Source organism: Salmo salar, chromosome 01 (assembly GCF_965601325.2).
Source record: "Salmo salar chromosome 01, fSalSal1, whole genome shotgun sequence".
NCBI classification, from domain to species: domain Eukaryota; kingdom Metazoa; phylum Chordata; class Actinopteri; order Salmoniformes; family Salmonidae; genus Salmo; species Salmo salar.
This window is the reverse complement of record NC_138291.1, coordinates 32,732,521-32,749,729: the sequence shown is the minus strand read 5'-3', so window position 1 is coordinate 32,749,729 and position 17,209 is coordinate 32,732,521. Positions and strand designations below refer to the sequence as shown.

At 41.3% G+C, this 17,209-nt stretch overlaps 1 protein-coding gene across 1 annotated transcript; it reads left to right on the top strand.

Annotated features, from left to right (window-relative positions):
• The first annotated feature begins 1,910 nt into the window (after positions 1–1,910).
• gabrg1 (gamma-aminobutyric acid type A receptor subunit gamma1) lies at positions 1,911–15,911 on the top strand. Its single transcript, XM_082973727.1, has 9 exons — positions 1,911–2,268; positions 6,300–6,467; positions 7,219–7,282; positions 7,900–8,120; positions 8,420–8,502; positions 9,056–9,193; positions 9,319–9,471; positions 9,617–9,816; positions 13,204–15,911. The coding sequence occupies exons 1-9, from the start codon at positions 2,168–2,170 to the stop codon at positions 13,480–13,482; spliced, it is 1,407 nt and encodes a 468-aa protein (XP_082829853.1). The 5' UTR covers positions 1,911–2,167; the 3' UTR covers positions 13,483–15,911.
• Positions 15,912–17,209: the final 1,298 nt, after the last annotated feature.

Genomic DNA, 17,209 nt, shown 5'->3' with positions numbered 1-17,209 from the left:
TGGACCCCCCTCCCCTTTTCTTCATCCATGCCCAGGGGGCCTAGTGAAGAAGTACATGTACATCAGTAGCTTTGTTTGGCCGAGGGAGACAGTCTCTGATGTTAGCCAGCCAGACGATTCAGAGCAGTTTGGAATGCTAATGGGGGCATTGCCATGGTGACATGTAGTTCCATCATGTTATTGCATTGAGAACTTCTGGAGTGCGTCTGCATACTAATGTGACTAGCATTTCATTCTCCCCTGCCTAGGTAGCACCTATTATGATCATAATAATAATATAAATACTAATTAGGTGGGTGTTTACATTTGTCCTATTTCCTGAAACGTCGCTGTTTCGAATCCCCGTGCCGACTAGGTAAAAAATCTGTTGATGTGTCCTTGGAAAAGACACTTAACCTTAAATGCTCCAGGGTCGCCGTCAATAATGGCTGATCCCTGGCCGCGACCCCACCCCCCAAGAGTGACTTAGTGGGAGTGGGACGTGCAAAAAACATCCACACAAGCATATAATAGGTATTCGCTGACATGTAATGGGGTTGGCAGAAAAAACTACAGTAATTTTCAGTCACCAAGTGGGAAATTGGTTCTTTTACATCAAATTCCACAGGCTAAATATCTGATGAATAATACAGGTATTGTGGCATATTATCATTATTGATCTGGTTAACGATTGACTTCCACTGTTAAAGACTGGATGCATAAAAATAAAAAATAAAAATAAAAAGATGGCTACTGTCCAATGGAGGCCTATCTAATGAGAAATGTGCTGTAAGGCAGACTTTTCATAAGTTTTGTCGTGGGAACATGTACGGGTGGCTGGAGTCACACACACAGGTACAAACACACACATAACATACACACTGTAGACATGTACACCTGGATTGTGTGTTGTAGCTGCCGGTGGGCACTTAATGTATTGTGAAATCTGTTGTAAAGTGTATTTACAAATTGTATTATAAGGTATATTACTGCCTTCATTTTTTGCCTGGACCCCAGGAAGAGTAGCTGCTGCCATCGAAGCAGCTAATGGGGATCCATTATAAATACAAATACAAACTCCTTGTCACTCATTTTTGGCAATGCAATTCCATAAGGAGTTGGCAAAAGAGCACAAACGGCCCGAAATACAGCGTATTTCACCACTACGGCCTATTTATTGCCTTACCTCCCTAATCTTACCTCATTTGCACACACTGTATATAGATTTTGTATATTTCTTTATTCCATGTGTAATTCTCTGTTGTTGTTTGTGTCGCATTGCTTTGCTTTATCTTGGCCAGGTCGCAGTTGTAGATGAGAACTTGTTCTCAACTTGCCTACCTGGTTAAATAAAGGTTAAATAAAATAAAAACAAAGAGACCGGCACCAAGGCTAGAATGGCTGCACATGAGATAGTCGCTGGCCACTGTCTTGTGGTGCTGAACTCCCGAATGCCGATTCCTTCGCTGTCCACTTTAGTGGTGCTGAATCGCTGATCGATGCTGTTGCAGCTTGTTTGTAACATCTGACATTTTACTCTGTCCTGTGACAAAGTCGCCCCATAGGGATAGTCCTCAGCTTGGTTGGGTTGTGCGAGCATTGAAGTAGAGTAATTTACAGTCAATTAGTTATTCATTCTCCATAGGTTGGTTTGTGATAACATAATTATATAGGTTGGGTTCTGTGTTTGCGGGAATGTTGAGAGACAGTTCAATTGGTTGAACTGTGGGAATATTGAATGTTATAGACTCGCTAGTCACTATATCCAGGTTTGCTTATGGAAATATTGAAGCATAGATTCAGATTATGTTGTAATTTAAAAAAATCCAAAACAAATAACATTTTTGATAAATCTTCATCTACTGCAGAACAGTATAGGCTATATAGTATATATGGCCGTGTCAGCCGGTTAGAGATGCAAGATGAGCGTAAAAAACTCACTGGTGCAGCACTCGCTGAAGCATTTTTCTTCCGACAAAGAATACGCAGGCTCTCTCAAGTCATATTATAGGTCTGTCTACCCTATCCTCGCCCACCTTACTGGAGCACAACACCATAAAGATAATGTATGCATCACTCAAATTCGGAAACATCTGTAACCATACCTATTCCTTTTGAATAACAAAGAGGGAGACATCGCGTTTATTTTCTAGACCTAGTTCCGATATTTTTGTGTGTTTTGTTGAAAATGAACAGTGGGATTTCCGCAATATGTGCCATGCTTCTGCTGCAACATGTCAAAGGCAAAGCGATGAATGCGTGGCTGTTGCTAGCTCTTCTCGGAGTCTGGTAAGTTTGCACTGGACTAGTGGGGATATGAATGACCGATGAGCTTTCGGTGGTTCTGAATTAGGGCAGTAGGCGACAAGACGTCCGTTTATGGTACTAAATAAAGTTAAAAGGGGTTGATCATACTGAATGTGTTGATTAGCTGCTACCCGTAGCATTGTGCCCAAGGATTCGTTCGCGGTTGTCAACACAATCCCGACACAATCTATAAAATGTCTTACAATATTGTTATGTTAGACGCATATACCTGCAAAACCTAGTGTAGTCTAATTTGTTTAGCGTAAAGAGTGTAAGTGTAATAGCCTACCCTTGACTATAGCCTGTAGGGAGAATATACTATTCCGTTATTTCAGCGGGCAATGTCAATTAAATCAGAGGGACAACCTTGAGAAAAACCAAAACTACTGCAGATTATCGTTTTCATTCTAAACGAATCACGCAATACTCGTTCAAAAATATTTTTCAAGCAGCAAACATTAGGTATTTTAAGTCTCAGCATAATAATTCCCACCTCCTGCCAACACTTCAAAAATATAATGATTAAGCTTAGCGTATAAAATGTTAGATACTGTACATTTTGCTTAATAAGTTTCATGTTGGCTATATTCTTGCCTATAGAGCAGATTTCACATAGGCCTATGCGGCAAAAAGGACCTTAATCCGAGTCTTCATGGCAATATCAGCTGTCACTTCAAGAGCAAGATATATGATTTATGAGTTTGAACCTTACATTTAATTGACTAATACCACAAATTGACCAATATATATTGGTGGGCCATAAACTAATTACAAAATCAAGGTAAAAAAAAGTTAGCTGTGAAGTTAGAATGAATGACTATTAGGCTATGTCACTACAGTTGGCACTGTTCCATGTATTGATAACAACCATGAACCTTCAGACATCTTTTTGTCATAAACTTATCTGTCACCTTGCAGTAGATTGGTTCTGCCCCTACAATATAGTTTGCATCAGAATTGCATGGCTTTGATCAGCACAGTATATTAGTCCTTCATGCTTTCTGAGGGTTGGGGTTTTCTGTGGTGCCCAATAATAGTGAGCTATATTGACTCAAGTCACTCACTGTTTTCCAATACAAAGACCCTGACCACCGACTTACTGATTCCTTGGCTTCTCATGAGCATCCAGCCCTGCTTTCATCATCTCTTCTGGCAGCCAGCTAGAGGGGTAGTACCAAGTGCTGGTCTAGGATCAGTTCTGGGTGTTACAGTTCTGTTAAGTTGGCTCCAATCAATAGCTCAATCAATAGGCCTGTAGCAGTTGTCACCAACCCTGGTCCTGTTCCAGGCCAGCAGCACAATTCAACTGGTGAAGGTTTCGATGAGCATTTGAATAGTTGAAGGTGTGTTAGTGCTGGGCTTAAATAAAAGTTTACACAACCAGTAACCCAGGACCACTGGGGTAGATTAAGCTGATCCTAGACCTGTGCTTTGGTTGTGACACTACAGTGTCTTGGTCACCGATTCTTGATCACCACAACATTCTTGCAGCCCTCAATGATATGCTTCCATACAATTTGCTTAATTGTAGTGTTGTGATATATTTGTGAGCTTACAAAAAAAAAATTCAAAGTCATTATTTGACAGATTTATATGATATAATTTATTGAGAGTTAGCTCAAGTTGCCTTTTCAAACTCTCAGCCACCTCTTATCATCTAAAAGGGCCCACTTGCTTCTAATGGACTATCAGTGGAATAGGGTTATGGACATTTAGTGCTTCTAGGTTGTTTAACATTGCGGGGTATGGATACTCAGTGATTTTGTGATTGTGAAACATTGTTGTAGAGATTACAGATTCAGTGGCACAGGACAAGTGGGTCTGGCGATATTGATTCTGTTTAAAGGCAGTTGTGCACTAGCATCTGGGAGGGACTGCTGAATGGCCTGGGTGAGGTGCCAAGTCCTCAGGTCTCTTAACGGTATTGGATACATGTTAAATAACAGGAAACAACAGCAGCTGGGCTTGGTATTACCGGAGCACTCGCTCATTTGTGACCGGCAGATACAGTGGCACAGTTACAGGGCGGATGGAATGGGATGTACAATTCCCAGATCTACCTCTATAGCTTCTCCCTGAATCAAACCCAAGACTCTACTGTAAGCTCCAAAGTGTGGTCTTTGGCCTTCTTTATCAAATAAATACTTTTTAGAGAAGCTGTACATCTGGACAGACTGACACCTTTTCCCCTATAACGTGCCTTAATGACACTGGTCTGAATTCCAGTAAGTGTGTGTCTTGTATACCCTCAACCTTTAGCCCCACTCTACCCAAGATTCCTGTCCAGCTCTTCTGCCAAAACACCTGGCTTAATGGATTGCTTAGTAGTCATTCCAGTGTTCCATCTGCAGAACCAAACTGTCTCTCTTTATATATACTGCTCAAAAAAATAAAGGGGACACTTAAACAACACAATGTAACTCCAAGTCAATCACACTTCTGTGAAATCAAACTGTCCACTTGGGAAGCAACACTGATTGACAATAAATTTCAGATGCTGTTGTGCAAATGGAATAGACAACAGGTGGAAATTATAGGCAATTAGCAAGACACTCCCAATAAAGGAGTGGTTCTGCAGGTGGTAACCACAGACCACTTCTCAGTTCCTATGCTTCCTGGCTGATGTTTTGGTCACTTTTGAATGCTGGCGGTGCTTTCACTCTAGTGGTAGCATGAGACGGAGTCTACAACCCACACAAGTGGCTCAGGTAGTGCAGCTCATCCAGGATGGCACATCAATGCGAGCTGTGGCAAGAAGGTTTGCTGTGTCTGTCAGCGAAGTGTCCAGAGCATGGAGGCGCTACCAGGAGACAGGCCAGTACATCAGGAGATGTGGAGGAGGCCGTAGGAGGGCAACAACCCAGCAGCAGGACCGCTACCTCCGCCTTTGTGCAAGGAGGAGCAGGAGGAGCACTGCCAGAGCCCTGCAAAATTACCTCCAGCAGGCCACAAATGTGCATGTGTCTGCTAAAACGGTCAGAAACAGACTCCATGAGTGTGGTATGAGGGCCCAACGTCCACAGGTGGGGGTTGTGCTTACAGCCCAACACCGTGCAGGACGTTTGGCATTTGCCAGAGAACACCAAGATTGGCAAATTCGCCACTGGCGCCCTGTGCTCTTCACAGATGAAAGCAGGTTCACACTGAGCACATGTGACAGACGTGACAGTCTGGAGACGCCGTGGAGAACGTTCTGCTGCCTGCAACATCCTCCAGCATGACCGGTTTGGCAGTGGGTCAGTCATGGTGTGGGGTGGCATTTCTTTGGGGGTCCGCACAGCCCTCCATGTGCTCGCCAGAGGTAGCCTGACTGCCATTAGGTACCGAGATGAGATCCTCAGACCCCTTGTGAGACCATATGCTGGTGCGGTTGGCCATGGGTTCCTCCTAATGCAAGACAATGCTAGACCTCATGTGGCTGGAGTGTGTCAGCAGTTCCTGCAAGAGGAAGGCATTGATGCTATGGACTGGCCCGCCCATTCCCCAGACCTGAATCCAATTGAGCACATCTGAGACATCATGTCTCGCTCCATCCACCAACGCCACGTTGCACCACAGACTGTCTAGGAGTTGGCGGATGCTTTAGTCCAGGTCTGGGAGGAGATCCCTCAGGAGACCATCCGCCACCTCATCAGGAGCATGCCCAGGCGTTGTATGGAGGTCATACAGGCACGTGGAGGCCACACACACTACTGAGCCTCATTTTGACTTGTTTTAAGGACATTACATCAAAGTTGGATCAGCCTGTAGTGTGGTTTTCCACTTTAATTTTGAGTGTGACTCCAAATCCAGACCTCCATGACCTCCAAATCCATAAATTGGATTTCCATAGATTATTTTTGTGTGATTTTGTTGTCAGCACATTCAACTATGTAAAGAAAAAAGTATTTAATAAGATTATTTCATTCATTCAGATCTAGGATGTGTTATTTTAGTGTTCCCTTTATTTTCTTGAGCAGTGTATATATCTCTCCCTCCCTCTGAATTATTTTCTCTCTCTCCTCTCTTCGCAGTGTGGCGTCATTTGGGCCCAGTACAAAGGAGGATGAGGACTATGAAGACGTCCCCATAAATAAGACCTGGGTTTTATCGCCCAAGGTCTATGAGAGCGATGTCACCTTGATCTTAAATAGATTGCTGCAGGGCTATGACAACAAACTCCGACCTGACATTGGAGGCAAGTCCCATTGGGCACACACTGGTTGAATCAACGTTGTTTCAATGTCATTTCATTGAAAAGACATTGAACCAACGTGGAATAGACATTGAATTGACATCTGTACCCAGTGGGGTAGTTCTACAGCAGCCAGTGGGAATCTGCTTTGTTTACAACATTTTAGTTCCCCATTAATTATGTAAGCTTGTGATAGATCATCATTAACTTACTCAGCATTGTTTAGCACTTACCAGTCATTTTCAGAGTGTATATAATTGTAGAATAAATTGTGTCTGCATGCATATCTCAAAATCAGGACTCAGCCCATTGCCAGTGTATTACTGCTTCCTAAAATATCCCTCCAAGGCAATGGCGTAACTGTGCTGTGTGCAGGCCAATGTGAAGTTCTTTTTAAGCAGATTGATCACACACAGTGGATAGAATGCAACTGAGACAAATCATGACTGATCGCAAGGCTCTGGGTCATTGTTAGGATTTCAGTTCATTCGATTGTTGTGTACACTGACGGAGGATACAAATGGTTTGCGAAAAAAATTGTATTCTACTTCTAAGCATAGTAGCCTAAAGTTGTTTGGTTAGTTTGAGATTGTGGACTGTATAGCCTACTGTGTATAGCAGCATGGAAGCAGTAAGAATGCGGTTCTTTCTTTGACCTCGCACGTACTTGCATTATTTGAGAGCCCCTGGTAGGCTACACTGTAGAGATAGGTTACATTCATAAAGGTGAAAGGTGTTGTGTTTTTTGTTTCAGTAAGGCCAACAGTGATTGAGACAGCGGTGTATGTCAACAGCATCGGACCAGTCGATCCTATTAACATGGTGAGTCTGGTGGCCTGGGGTGGTCTAGCTGTCTAAGCCGCTGCCTCTGGAGCACACGTACAGCTGTCAGCATGGGTTTGAATCCAGCACACTTTCAGCTGTCACTGTCCTACCTTTCACCTCTACCTCTCTTTGTCCAATAAACATACAAAATACTTTAAAAAAAGATATACAGTACCAGTCAAAAGTTTGGACACACCTACTCATTCCAGGTTAAGAATGTGGTTCATCATGGCAAAGGGTGGCTACTTTGAAGAATCTCAAAGATATTTTGATTCGTTTAACACTTGTCTGGTTACTACATGATTCCATATGTGTTATTTAATAGTTTTGATGTCTCACTATTATTCTACAATGTAGAAAATAATAAAAATAAAGAAAAACCCTTGAATGAGTACGTGTGTCCAAACTTTTGACTGGAACTGTATATAAAAAATAAACATGGTAAGACCTGTCTTGTCATGTACTACATTGATGCTCTTCGTTGAAACAGAAGGAATACAGGAGAGCAACAATCTAATACAATGCCCAGAACATAATTATGGCAGTGGCACAATACACTGGCGTAAAATAACTGTTCCATGGCAAGGTTAACCCATGCGTCCATCTTGTTTCAGGAGTACACCATAGACATCTTCTTTGCCCAGACGTGGTATGACAGTCGCCTTAAGTTCAACAGCTCCATGAAAGTCCTGATGCTCAACAGTAACATGGTGGGAAAGATCTGGATTCCTGACACCTTCTTCCGGAATTCTAGAAAGTCTGACGCCCACTGGATCACCACTCCGAACCGTCTGCTGCGACTGTGGAACAACGGGAGAGTGATGTACACGTTGAGGTAGGAGGATGACGGCTGCCATTCTTTGTTTTTCCAGGACTCTGTGTTTAGTACTCGTGGTATGTGCAGTTCTAGTTTGTGCATCTGTACTTTGTCTTGTAGCCCTCTTTTAGGCACCCGCTATTTGTCGAAGCATGATCTTGAAGCCATTGTTATTTTTCCCTAGCATTTGTTTAAATAAAAGAGAGGGAAACACTTTGTAATTGTTACGATCAAGCCTGTTTGGGGAAAAAAAAAACATTACAAAATCAATGTAACACGTCATTAACTTTTCTCTGTCACAATTCTGTTTTTGTCAGGTTGACTATTAATGCGGAATGCTACCTTAAGCTGCATAACTTTCCTATGGACGAGCACTCGTGTCCGCTGGAGTTTTCGAGCTGTAGGTGTTTAAACACTCTCCCCGTTTTGATCCGTCATTTCGACTTCAGCTTCAGTAGCCAGCCCAGAGAGGGCGTCAGAGCGGGCCAGCATTAGGAGCTGAGCCCCAGCCCCACACAAGCCCATCTGCTTGAGGCTGTCCCTTCAGCCTGTATGATCTATCATCTGCTCCACCGGGGGAGAAAGGAGGTCACAAAGTACCATTCTCTGACAGACGAATGAATTATGCAGCGCCCCCAAACTGATTCATGCTCTGTCTGTGTCATTCTCCATCCGTCCTGCATTGTGCTTCAGCTTCTCATGTCTCGTTGTCATGATCTTAACCCTCACACACCCTGTTGAGCGCTACAGTGTAAACTGGAAGGGCATCCCATGGTTAGAAGAAAGATGTGTACCATCTTGAATGCTCCCCTGCTTGGCCATATAGTATGCCCCTGTGGTGTACTGAGATGCACTGTTGTGTTCTGGATTGTGGAATCTACAAGGTTGGACAATAAGAGGTTCCTAATTTTACATGTGTGTGTTTGTGTGTGTTCAACCGTACACCGTTCTAGATGGCTATCCTAAAAATGAGATTCTGTACCGTTGGCAAAAGCGTTCTGTGGAAGTGGCCGACCAAAGGTACTGGAGACTCTACCAGTTTGCGTTCGTCGGTTTACGAAACACATCAGATGTGGCGCATACACAATCAGGTAAGGGATGACATGCATCCTTTTAGAAACTGCACTCTTACGTCTGGTTTTTAAGTTTTACCATAATGATGCAAAACATGTTCACTTCTTTTATATGTGTGTATGATTATCTTTTGAATGTCTAGGTGAATATGTCATCTTGACAATCTTTTTTGACCTGAGTCGGCGAATGGGCTACTTCACTATTCAGACGTACATCCCCTGCAGCATGATTGTGGTGCTGTCATGGGTCTCTTTCTGGATCAATAAAGATGCTGTCCCTGCCAGGACCTCCTTAGGTATGATTAAACCTCAGTAGTTTCTTACACCCCTCTATAACGGACAAAACATCTGCTTTTCTAATGGTTAGTGTCAGTTAGGTGAACACACAAAGTCAGCTCAAGCGGCTAAATCATTAAACTGGCTTTGTGACTTCCTGTGCAGGAATCACCACGGTGCTTACCATGACAACGCTGAGCACCATCTCCAGGAAGTCGCTTCCCAAGGTATCCTATGTGACGGCCATGGACCTGTTTGTGTCTGTCTGCTTCATCTTCACGTTTGCTGCTCTGATGGAATATGGGACTCTACACTACTTCACCAGCAATAGGCAGAGCAAGAAGGATACGGACAAAAAACCACAGGTAGTGACACCACTGTTGCATCCCAGTAGCTTCTGCTATGTAATTTGAAGATGTACACTTTTTAATGGGAATATACTATTTGTACAGGTTTAAAATCAAGGCAAGTAATCAAATTACAGCAATGTAAATAGGAGATTTCAATGAGTTGTGTGAACACGCACATACCATTTCTTAGTAATTAACTACGAAATAGTGCATATAACCTTGACAATGAGTCAGTCTGCATACATCAGCTACACAAATGGAGGAAGAAAGGAAGCTGCAGTAGCTTCTTTCTCTGACATGAACATTAACATAATTAACTTTAACATTGCCATTTCCAAGGTCAAATTCGTTAGTCGTTAGTAACAATGCTGCCTATAACTCGAGGCCATATTTTGATTTCATTAGGGTAGATTTCCTTAGTCTGTAATCATATTTACCCGGGTTTTAAAGACTTTGTGAGAAATAGGTTTCTGTGGGAGAGTAAACACACACTCAGCAGAGGAGTAGGAGTGCAGAGAGGGCATAAGTCATCGCTGTAAATGGGCACGCATCCTTCCAACTGGGACTGAGAAGCAGTGACATTGAGCAGAGAAAAGGAAATCCCCGTAAGCTACATACAAATGGCAACGTTGTCTCTTAGAAATAGCAAACTGCATGAAATGCAGTGAAAAAGGCCTATGCCAATTTCCTACCGAGGAAAGACTGTATGCCTTTTTATTGACTAAATATGGCTGAACCACTCTGCTCTTCCTAGTATATTCCCACAGCCACCGTGATGAATTTGAATGTGATATATTGCATTTATAATATACATCTATGATCTTCAGCTCTCATTCACCACAAATGGCATCCACTATGTGGGATAACGCTCACCACACAAGTGTTGTAAGCTACAGTGCCTTCGGAAAGTATTCAGACCCCTTTACTTTTTCCACATTTTGTTACGTTACAGCCTTATTCTAAAATTGATTAAATACAATAATTTCCTCAGCAATCTACACACAATACCCCATAATGACAAAGTGAAAACATGTTGTTAGAAATTGTTGCAATTTTATTACAAATAAAAAACAGAAATACCTTGTTTACAAAAGTATTCAGACACTTTGCTATGAGACTCGAAGTTGAGCTCAGGTGCATCCTGTGTACATTAATCATCCTTGAGATGTTTCTACAACTTGATTGGAGTCCACCTGTGGTGAATTCAATTGATTGGACATGATTTGAAACCACCAAGTTTTAAGTTCCTCGGCGTACACATCACGGACAAACTGAAATGGTCCACCCACACAGACAACCTCAGGAGGCTGAAGAAATTTGGCTTGTCACCGAAAACACTCACAAACTTTTACAGATGCACAATCGAGAGCATCCTGTCGGACTGTATCACCGCCTGGTATGGCAACTGTTCCGCCCAAAACCGTAAGGCTCTCCAGAGGGTAGTGAGGTCTGCACAACGCATCACCGGGGGCAAACTACCTGCCCTCCAGGACACCTACACCACCCGATGTCACAGGAAGGCCAAAAGATCATCAAGGACAACAACCACCCGAGCCACTGCCTGTTCACCCCGCTATCATCCAGAAGGCAAGGTCAGTACAGGTGCATCAAAGCTGGGACCGAGAGACTGAAAAACAGCTTCTATCTCAAGGCCATCAGACTGTTAAACAGCCATTACTAACATTGAGTGGCTGCTGCCAACATACTGACTCAAATCTCTAGCCACTTTAATAATAAAAAATTGGATGTAATAAATGTATCACTAGTCACTTTAAACAATGCCACTTTATATCATGTTTACATACCCTACATTACTCATCTCATATGTATATACTGTACTCTATACCATCTACTGCATCTTGCCTATGCTGCATGGCCATCGCCCATCCATATATTTATATGTACATATTCTTATTCATTCCTTTACACTTGTGTGTATAAGGTAGTTGTTGTGAAATTGTTAGATATTACTGCACGGTCGGAACTAGAAGCACAAGCATTTCGCTACACTCGCATTAACATCTGCTAACCATATGTATGTGACCAATAAAATTTGATTTGATTTGGAAAGGCACACACCTGTCTACATAAGGTCCCACAGGTGACAGTGCATGTCAGAGCAAAAAACAAGCCACGAGGTCAAAGGAATTGTCCGTAGAGCTATGAAACAGGATTGTGTCGAGGCACAGATCTGGAGAAGGGTATGGAAACATTTCTGCAGCATTGAATGTCCCCAAGAACACAGTGGCCTCCATCCTTCATAAATTTAAGAAGTTTGGAACCACCAAGACTCTTCCTAGAGCTGGCTGCCCGGCCAAACTGAGCAAGAAGGGCCTCAGGTAGGTGACTAAGAACCCGATGGTCACTCTGACAGAGCTCCAGAGTTTCTCTGTGGAGATGGGAGAACCTTCCAGAAGGACAATCATTGCTGTGGCACTCCACCAATCATTTATTTATGATAGAGTAGCCAGATGGAAGCCACTCTTCAGTAAAAGGCACATGACAGCCCGCTTGGAGTTTGCCAAAAGGCACCTAAAGGACTCTCAGACAATGGGAAACAATATTCTCTGGTCAGAGGAAACCAAGATTGAACTCTTTGGTCTGAATGCCAAGCGTCATGTCTGGAGGAAACCTGGCACCACTCCTACAGGTGCAGTGGGGATGTTTTTCAGCGGCAGGGACTGGGAGACTAGTCAGGATGAGGGAAAGATGAATGGAGCAAATTACAGAGAGATCCTTGATGAAAACCTGCTCCAGAGCGCTCAGAACCTCAGACTGGGGCGAAGGTTCACCATCCAACAGGACAACAACCCTAAGCACACAGCAAAGACAATATATGAGTGACTTCGGGACAAGTCTCTGAATGTCCTTGAGTGGCCCAGCAAGAGCCTGGACTTGAACCTGATCGAACATTTCTTGAGAGACCTCAAAATAGCTGTGCAGCAACGCTCCCCATCCAACCTGACAAAGCTTGAGAGGATCTGCAGAGAATAATGGGAGAAACTCCACAAATACAGGTGTGCCCAGCGTTATACCCAAGAAGACTCGGTTCTGCAATCACTGCCGGAGGTGCTTCAAGAAAGTACTGAGTAAAGGGTCTGAATACTTTTGTAAATGTGATATTTCCATTTTTTTGTATTAATAAATTATCAAACATTTCTAAAACACTGTTTTTGCTTTGTCATTGTGGGTATTGTGTGTAGATTGATGAGGGGGAAAAACAATGTAATTAATTTTAGAATAAGGCTTTAATATAACAAAATGTGGAAAAAGTCAAGGTGTCTGAATACTTTCCGAAGGCACCATACAACTTAAAGTGAATGGTAAATAAAAATCCAATCTTGAAGTGTATTCCCAGAAAGATATGAATAACTCAACCCCAATTGTTATATTTACCTACAGAAATCCAGCAGCTTGGTGAACATTAGGCCAGGGACGTCACTGCTCCAGATGAATAACATCGCCCCCTACCAAGACGAGGATGATTACGCCTACGAGTGTCTGGATGGGAAGGACTGCACCAGCTTCTTCTGCTGCTTCGACGACTGTCGCTCCGGAGCATGGCGCGAAAACCGGATGCATGTCCGAGTTTCAAAGATCGATTCCTACTCACGAATATTCTTCCCCACCGCCTTCGGCCTTTTCAACCTGGTCTACTGGATCGGGTATCTGTACTTATAAACCTAGCCTAGCAAAGAGGAGCAATAGCCTTTTACTTCAGAGAAAACAGGTCAAAATATTTGTTTACTCTCTTTACTTGCTATTCTTGGCACTGTTGAGGATAAGATAAGATAACAGCTCCCTATGTTTGTATCTGTACTATTTTTCTAGGTGATGGCTCACAGATGAAGGCAGCAGGGTCAGAACAGGGCGAGACTCTGGGTCATACCCACCAGCAATTGCATGATGTTTGGTTCCTAACCTCTATGGATTTAAGGAATTTTATAAAACAGGTTGTTTGGATGCTAGATGCTAGTTGGTTGATAGCAGGGAGTTATTCATCACAATCCCTGGGAAATGCATGTTAAAAGTTTAATTTGAATTATCAATGCGCATCCACTGTCCCACAGTCCAGCCAGGCAATTTATAAAAATGTATAAACTCCCCTGGGAAAAAGTATGTAGACATTTTTTCCTCAAGCTACTAGGCTAGCATTTGGTTTGTAACAGTCAGGGTTTGTCTAGACTCTAAACCTTGCTGCCTGCCTCTCTGACCTGTGCAACAATGTTGCAGTTTATTTTGCGATCTGCACCGTGCCATAGAGAGAATGAACGCGATGAGAATGACAGCTTCTCTGAGCTAGGCACATTAATTTATTAGGATCATTGTTATTGATATATCAAAATAAATGGCAAAAGAAACAAAGGTAAAACATATGGAAATTCAAAAAGTTTGCTGTCATTTCAGCTGCTTGATGTGATTGTGTGTTAACTTTACAAGTAGCTAGACTGCATGGCAACCTTTTTTTAGCTTAGAACATTTGAAATGGGCGACCAGCTCGTTTGTCTAGCAACTTCATAATCTCAGAACAGGCTATTGCCTGGACTATATCCTCTGGTGGAAGGATTCAATAAATCACATTTACTAATTCAAATAAAGTTTTTAATTAAAACGTAATTTCTCTTTAACATTTTTTAAATAAAAGTAATAAGGCCCTCGAACCTGGGAATTATCTTAAATAACACCCTCCTGATGGCTGTTCCCCGGCCCGCTGCTCCACGTTGGGCCTTAGAACAGCCCTTAGTCGAAAACTATTCACACAATAATTCGCATGCCTTATTGCTTAATTGATACACAAAGGTTGTGTTTTACAACACCCTGGTTTTGTAACCTGTAACTTATTCAAAATTGTAAAATCTATTAGAATATATAAATATACATAAAATATAGTGTGCCTATGCGGGAAAAAATAAGTAGGCCTACATTTCCCCCTTCAATAATTTTATCTGACAAGTCATGTTTTCTGTGCCACACTTTTATTGTAAGCAAAATTAATACAGCATTTCCACCAGAGATGGATTCAACACAATTTATTTCCATACTTATTGAGGCAGTTCATCATTTGAGGTTTGAAATAATCATTAGGCAATATTGAGGCTTAGCTCCTGTATTGACACAAAGTCAATAAAGCAAGAAATTGATAGCATGTATTTTCGTATTATTATATTCTAATAACACACATTATATCTCCTTCTTGATGTGATTACCCCAAATTGGCAGCTGTAAATAGCCTTCATCATTATCATATATAAAAGCAGCAAAGAAAGCAAGACAAGAAAATCTACTTTTCATTTGGCTACATTGAAACTAGAACAAAGCTTTCCATCACTCCTCTTGGTTTATAACCAGAGGTGGATTGTGCTGCAATTGTATCAAATTGAATTAGCGATGAATACTTAATAAAGACATATTAGACTAATTTAAACCATATATATATATACACAACATAGACTACCTGAATAATATTCATGCAGCTCCCAAATCCTTGACTTATTTTGTTTGACAAGGGCGCAGTACTTACACTTTATAAAATGTAGCTGTGGATATAATCTTCTAAGCATATTTTAGCTGAAGCAATGGCAGACATTAATATCTTTACTAATAACAGCGAGAAGGGTTACTACTTTTTTGATAAATAGAGCAAAACTCTTATAGTGCTTTATTCCACACCAAACCAAAGAAACTGTTGATAATGACTTTGTAGCATAAGTGTGTTTAATGTTACATTCAAGATCAACGTGATTCACAGAACCTCGATGTTTGGGCGATACTTAAGAGAAAAAGTCAAGAAGAATAAATAACCAAGCCTGAAATGGACCATACAAATTTGATTAACAACGTAGTTTGTTGATTAGTTTATGAGTGTTTCTTTCAACACCACCATTGTGATTATATCCCAATGTTAGGTGTATTGTCGAGCTGAGAGACCATGCAGGCTGAAAGTCCAGTGATTAATGAGGGAAATATAACTTTAGTTTTAATTTGAGTTCATTTACATATGCAAGGTTACCCCATAGAGTTTGCCCACATCCGGTCCAATTACTAGAAAAAACAATTATTTAATTTACTGTAAAGATAATATAGGTGAGGCAAGTTGGTTATAGTGTGTTGTCATTACACGTAGTGAAGATGGGAGTAGTTCCATTACAAAGAAATTACGCTTTTTATGCTGACTCTTGTAGGATTCTCTCTCATTCATTTATCACAACTCCTTTGAAACTGCAGCTGTACTGTATAGAAACATGGTAAAATTGAAAATTCAGTCAATGAAAGTCAACAAGAGGAGTAAATTATGGAGATAAACCTTCTGAACCTCGTTTATAGCCATAATAATAGCGTTGAATATCTTTGATAATGTCATACTCCTTGTTATCCTCCATTTTACAAAATACATTTGTAGATATGATGCTTGCTGAACATGTTAACTAAAAAGCTTTAAATGTGATATGTGTTTACTTGTTTACTGATGTGAAGAGAAAGTGATTATTACACTACAAGAATGGATTGCATTTACATAGTGCTTTTTCACCAGCTTTTAAGGCACTTTGTATTGTAATGTTGTAACTAAGCTCATACACCACAAGTGAGGTGACGCACAGCAGCAATATTGTTCAGAGCACTGTATCAATAAGAAGTGATTGCAGTGGAAAGGTGAGGAGATTAGATGATTCCCCTCCTTTTGGGTCTCGAAAACGTAATTTACCTCCCAGCTATAACATACTATTGTTGCATTGTCCTTATTGTATCTGAAAATGTAAAAATGTATATATATGCTATATTTTTTCCATCATGACAGCCTCAAAGACATTAATATGTTAATACTGTGTTCACATCATATTGTTTGTGTTTGTTCTCTATAACACTGACGGACATGGAAATCCATTATGTCATTGATGTTTTGTCATTGACATCCTCTCTGTATACTGTTCAAACATAGGCATATTTAATCCTGTCTTTCACCTTTGTACAATGCGCCAATTCCTTCCAAATGTTTCTGTGTTGTTATGTGAAAACGAACTCAATACACTGTGAGAGAATAAAACAGTGCCTAAAAAAAAAACATAAGAATCTTCCTCTTGAAGTACATTTCCTTCAATATTGGTTTTGGAAATAAAATTGATCTGAAATGCATTCTGACTAATGTGCATGTACAGTGGTGTCAGAAATTACTGACACCCTTGAGATTTTGTTTAACAAGTTCTCAAATTCTTGACACCCCTGTAGATTCTTAGAAATAAGTCAAAAGTATAGTATTTGGTCCCATATACTTAGTATTTGGTCCCACTACATCAAGCTTGTGACTCTACAAACTTGTTGGATGCATTTGCAGTTTGTTTTGGTTGTGTTTCAGATTATTTTGCCCAATATAAATGAATTGTAAATAATGCATTGTGTCATTTTGGAGTCA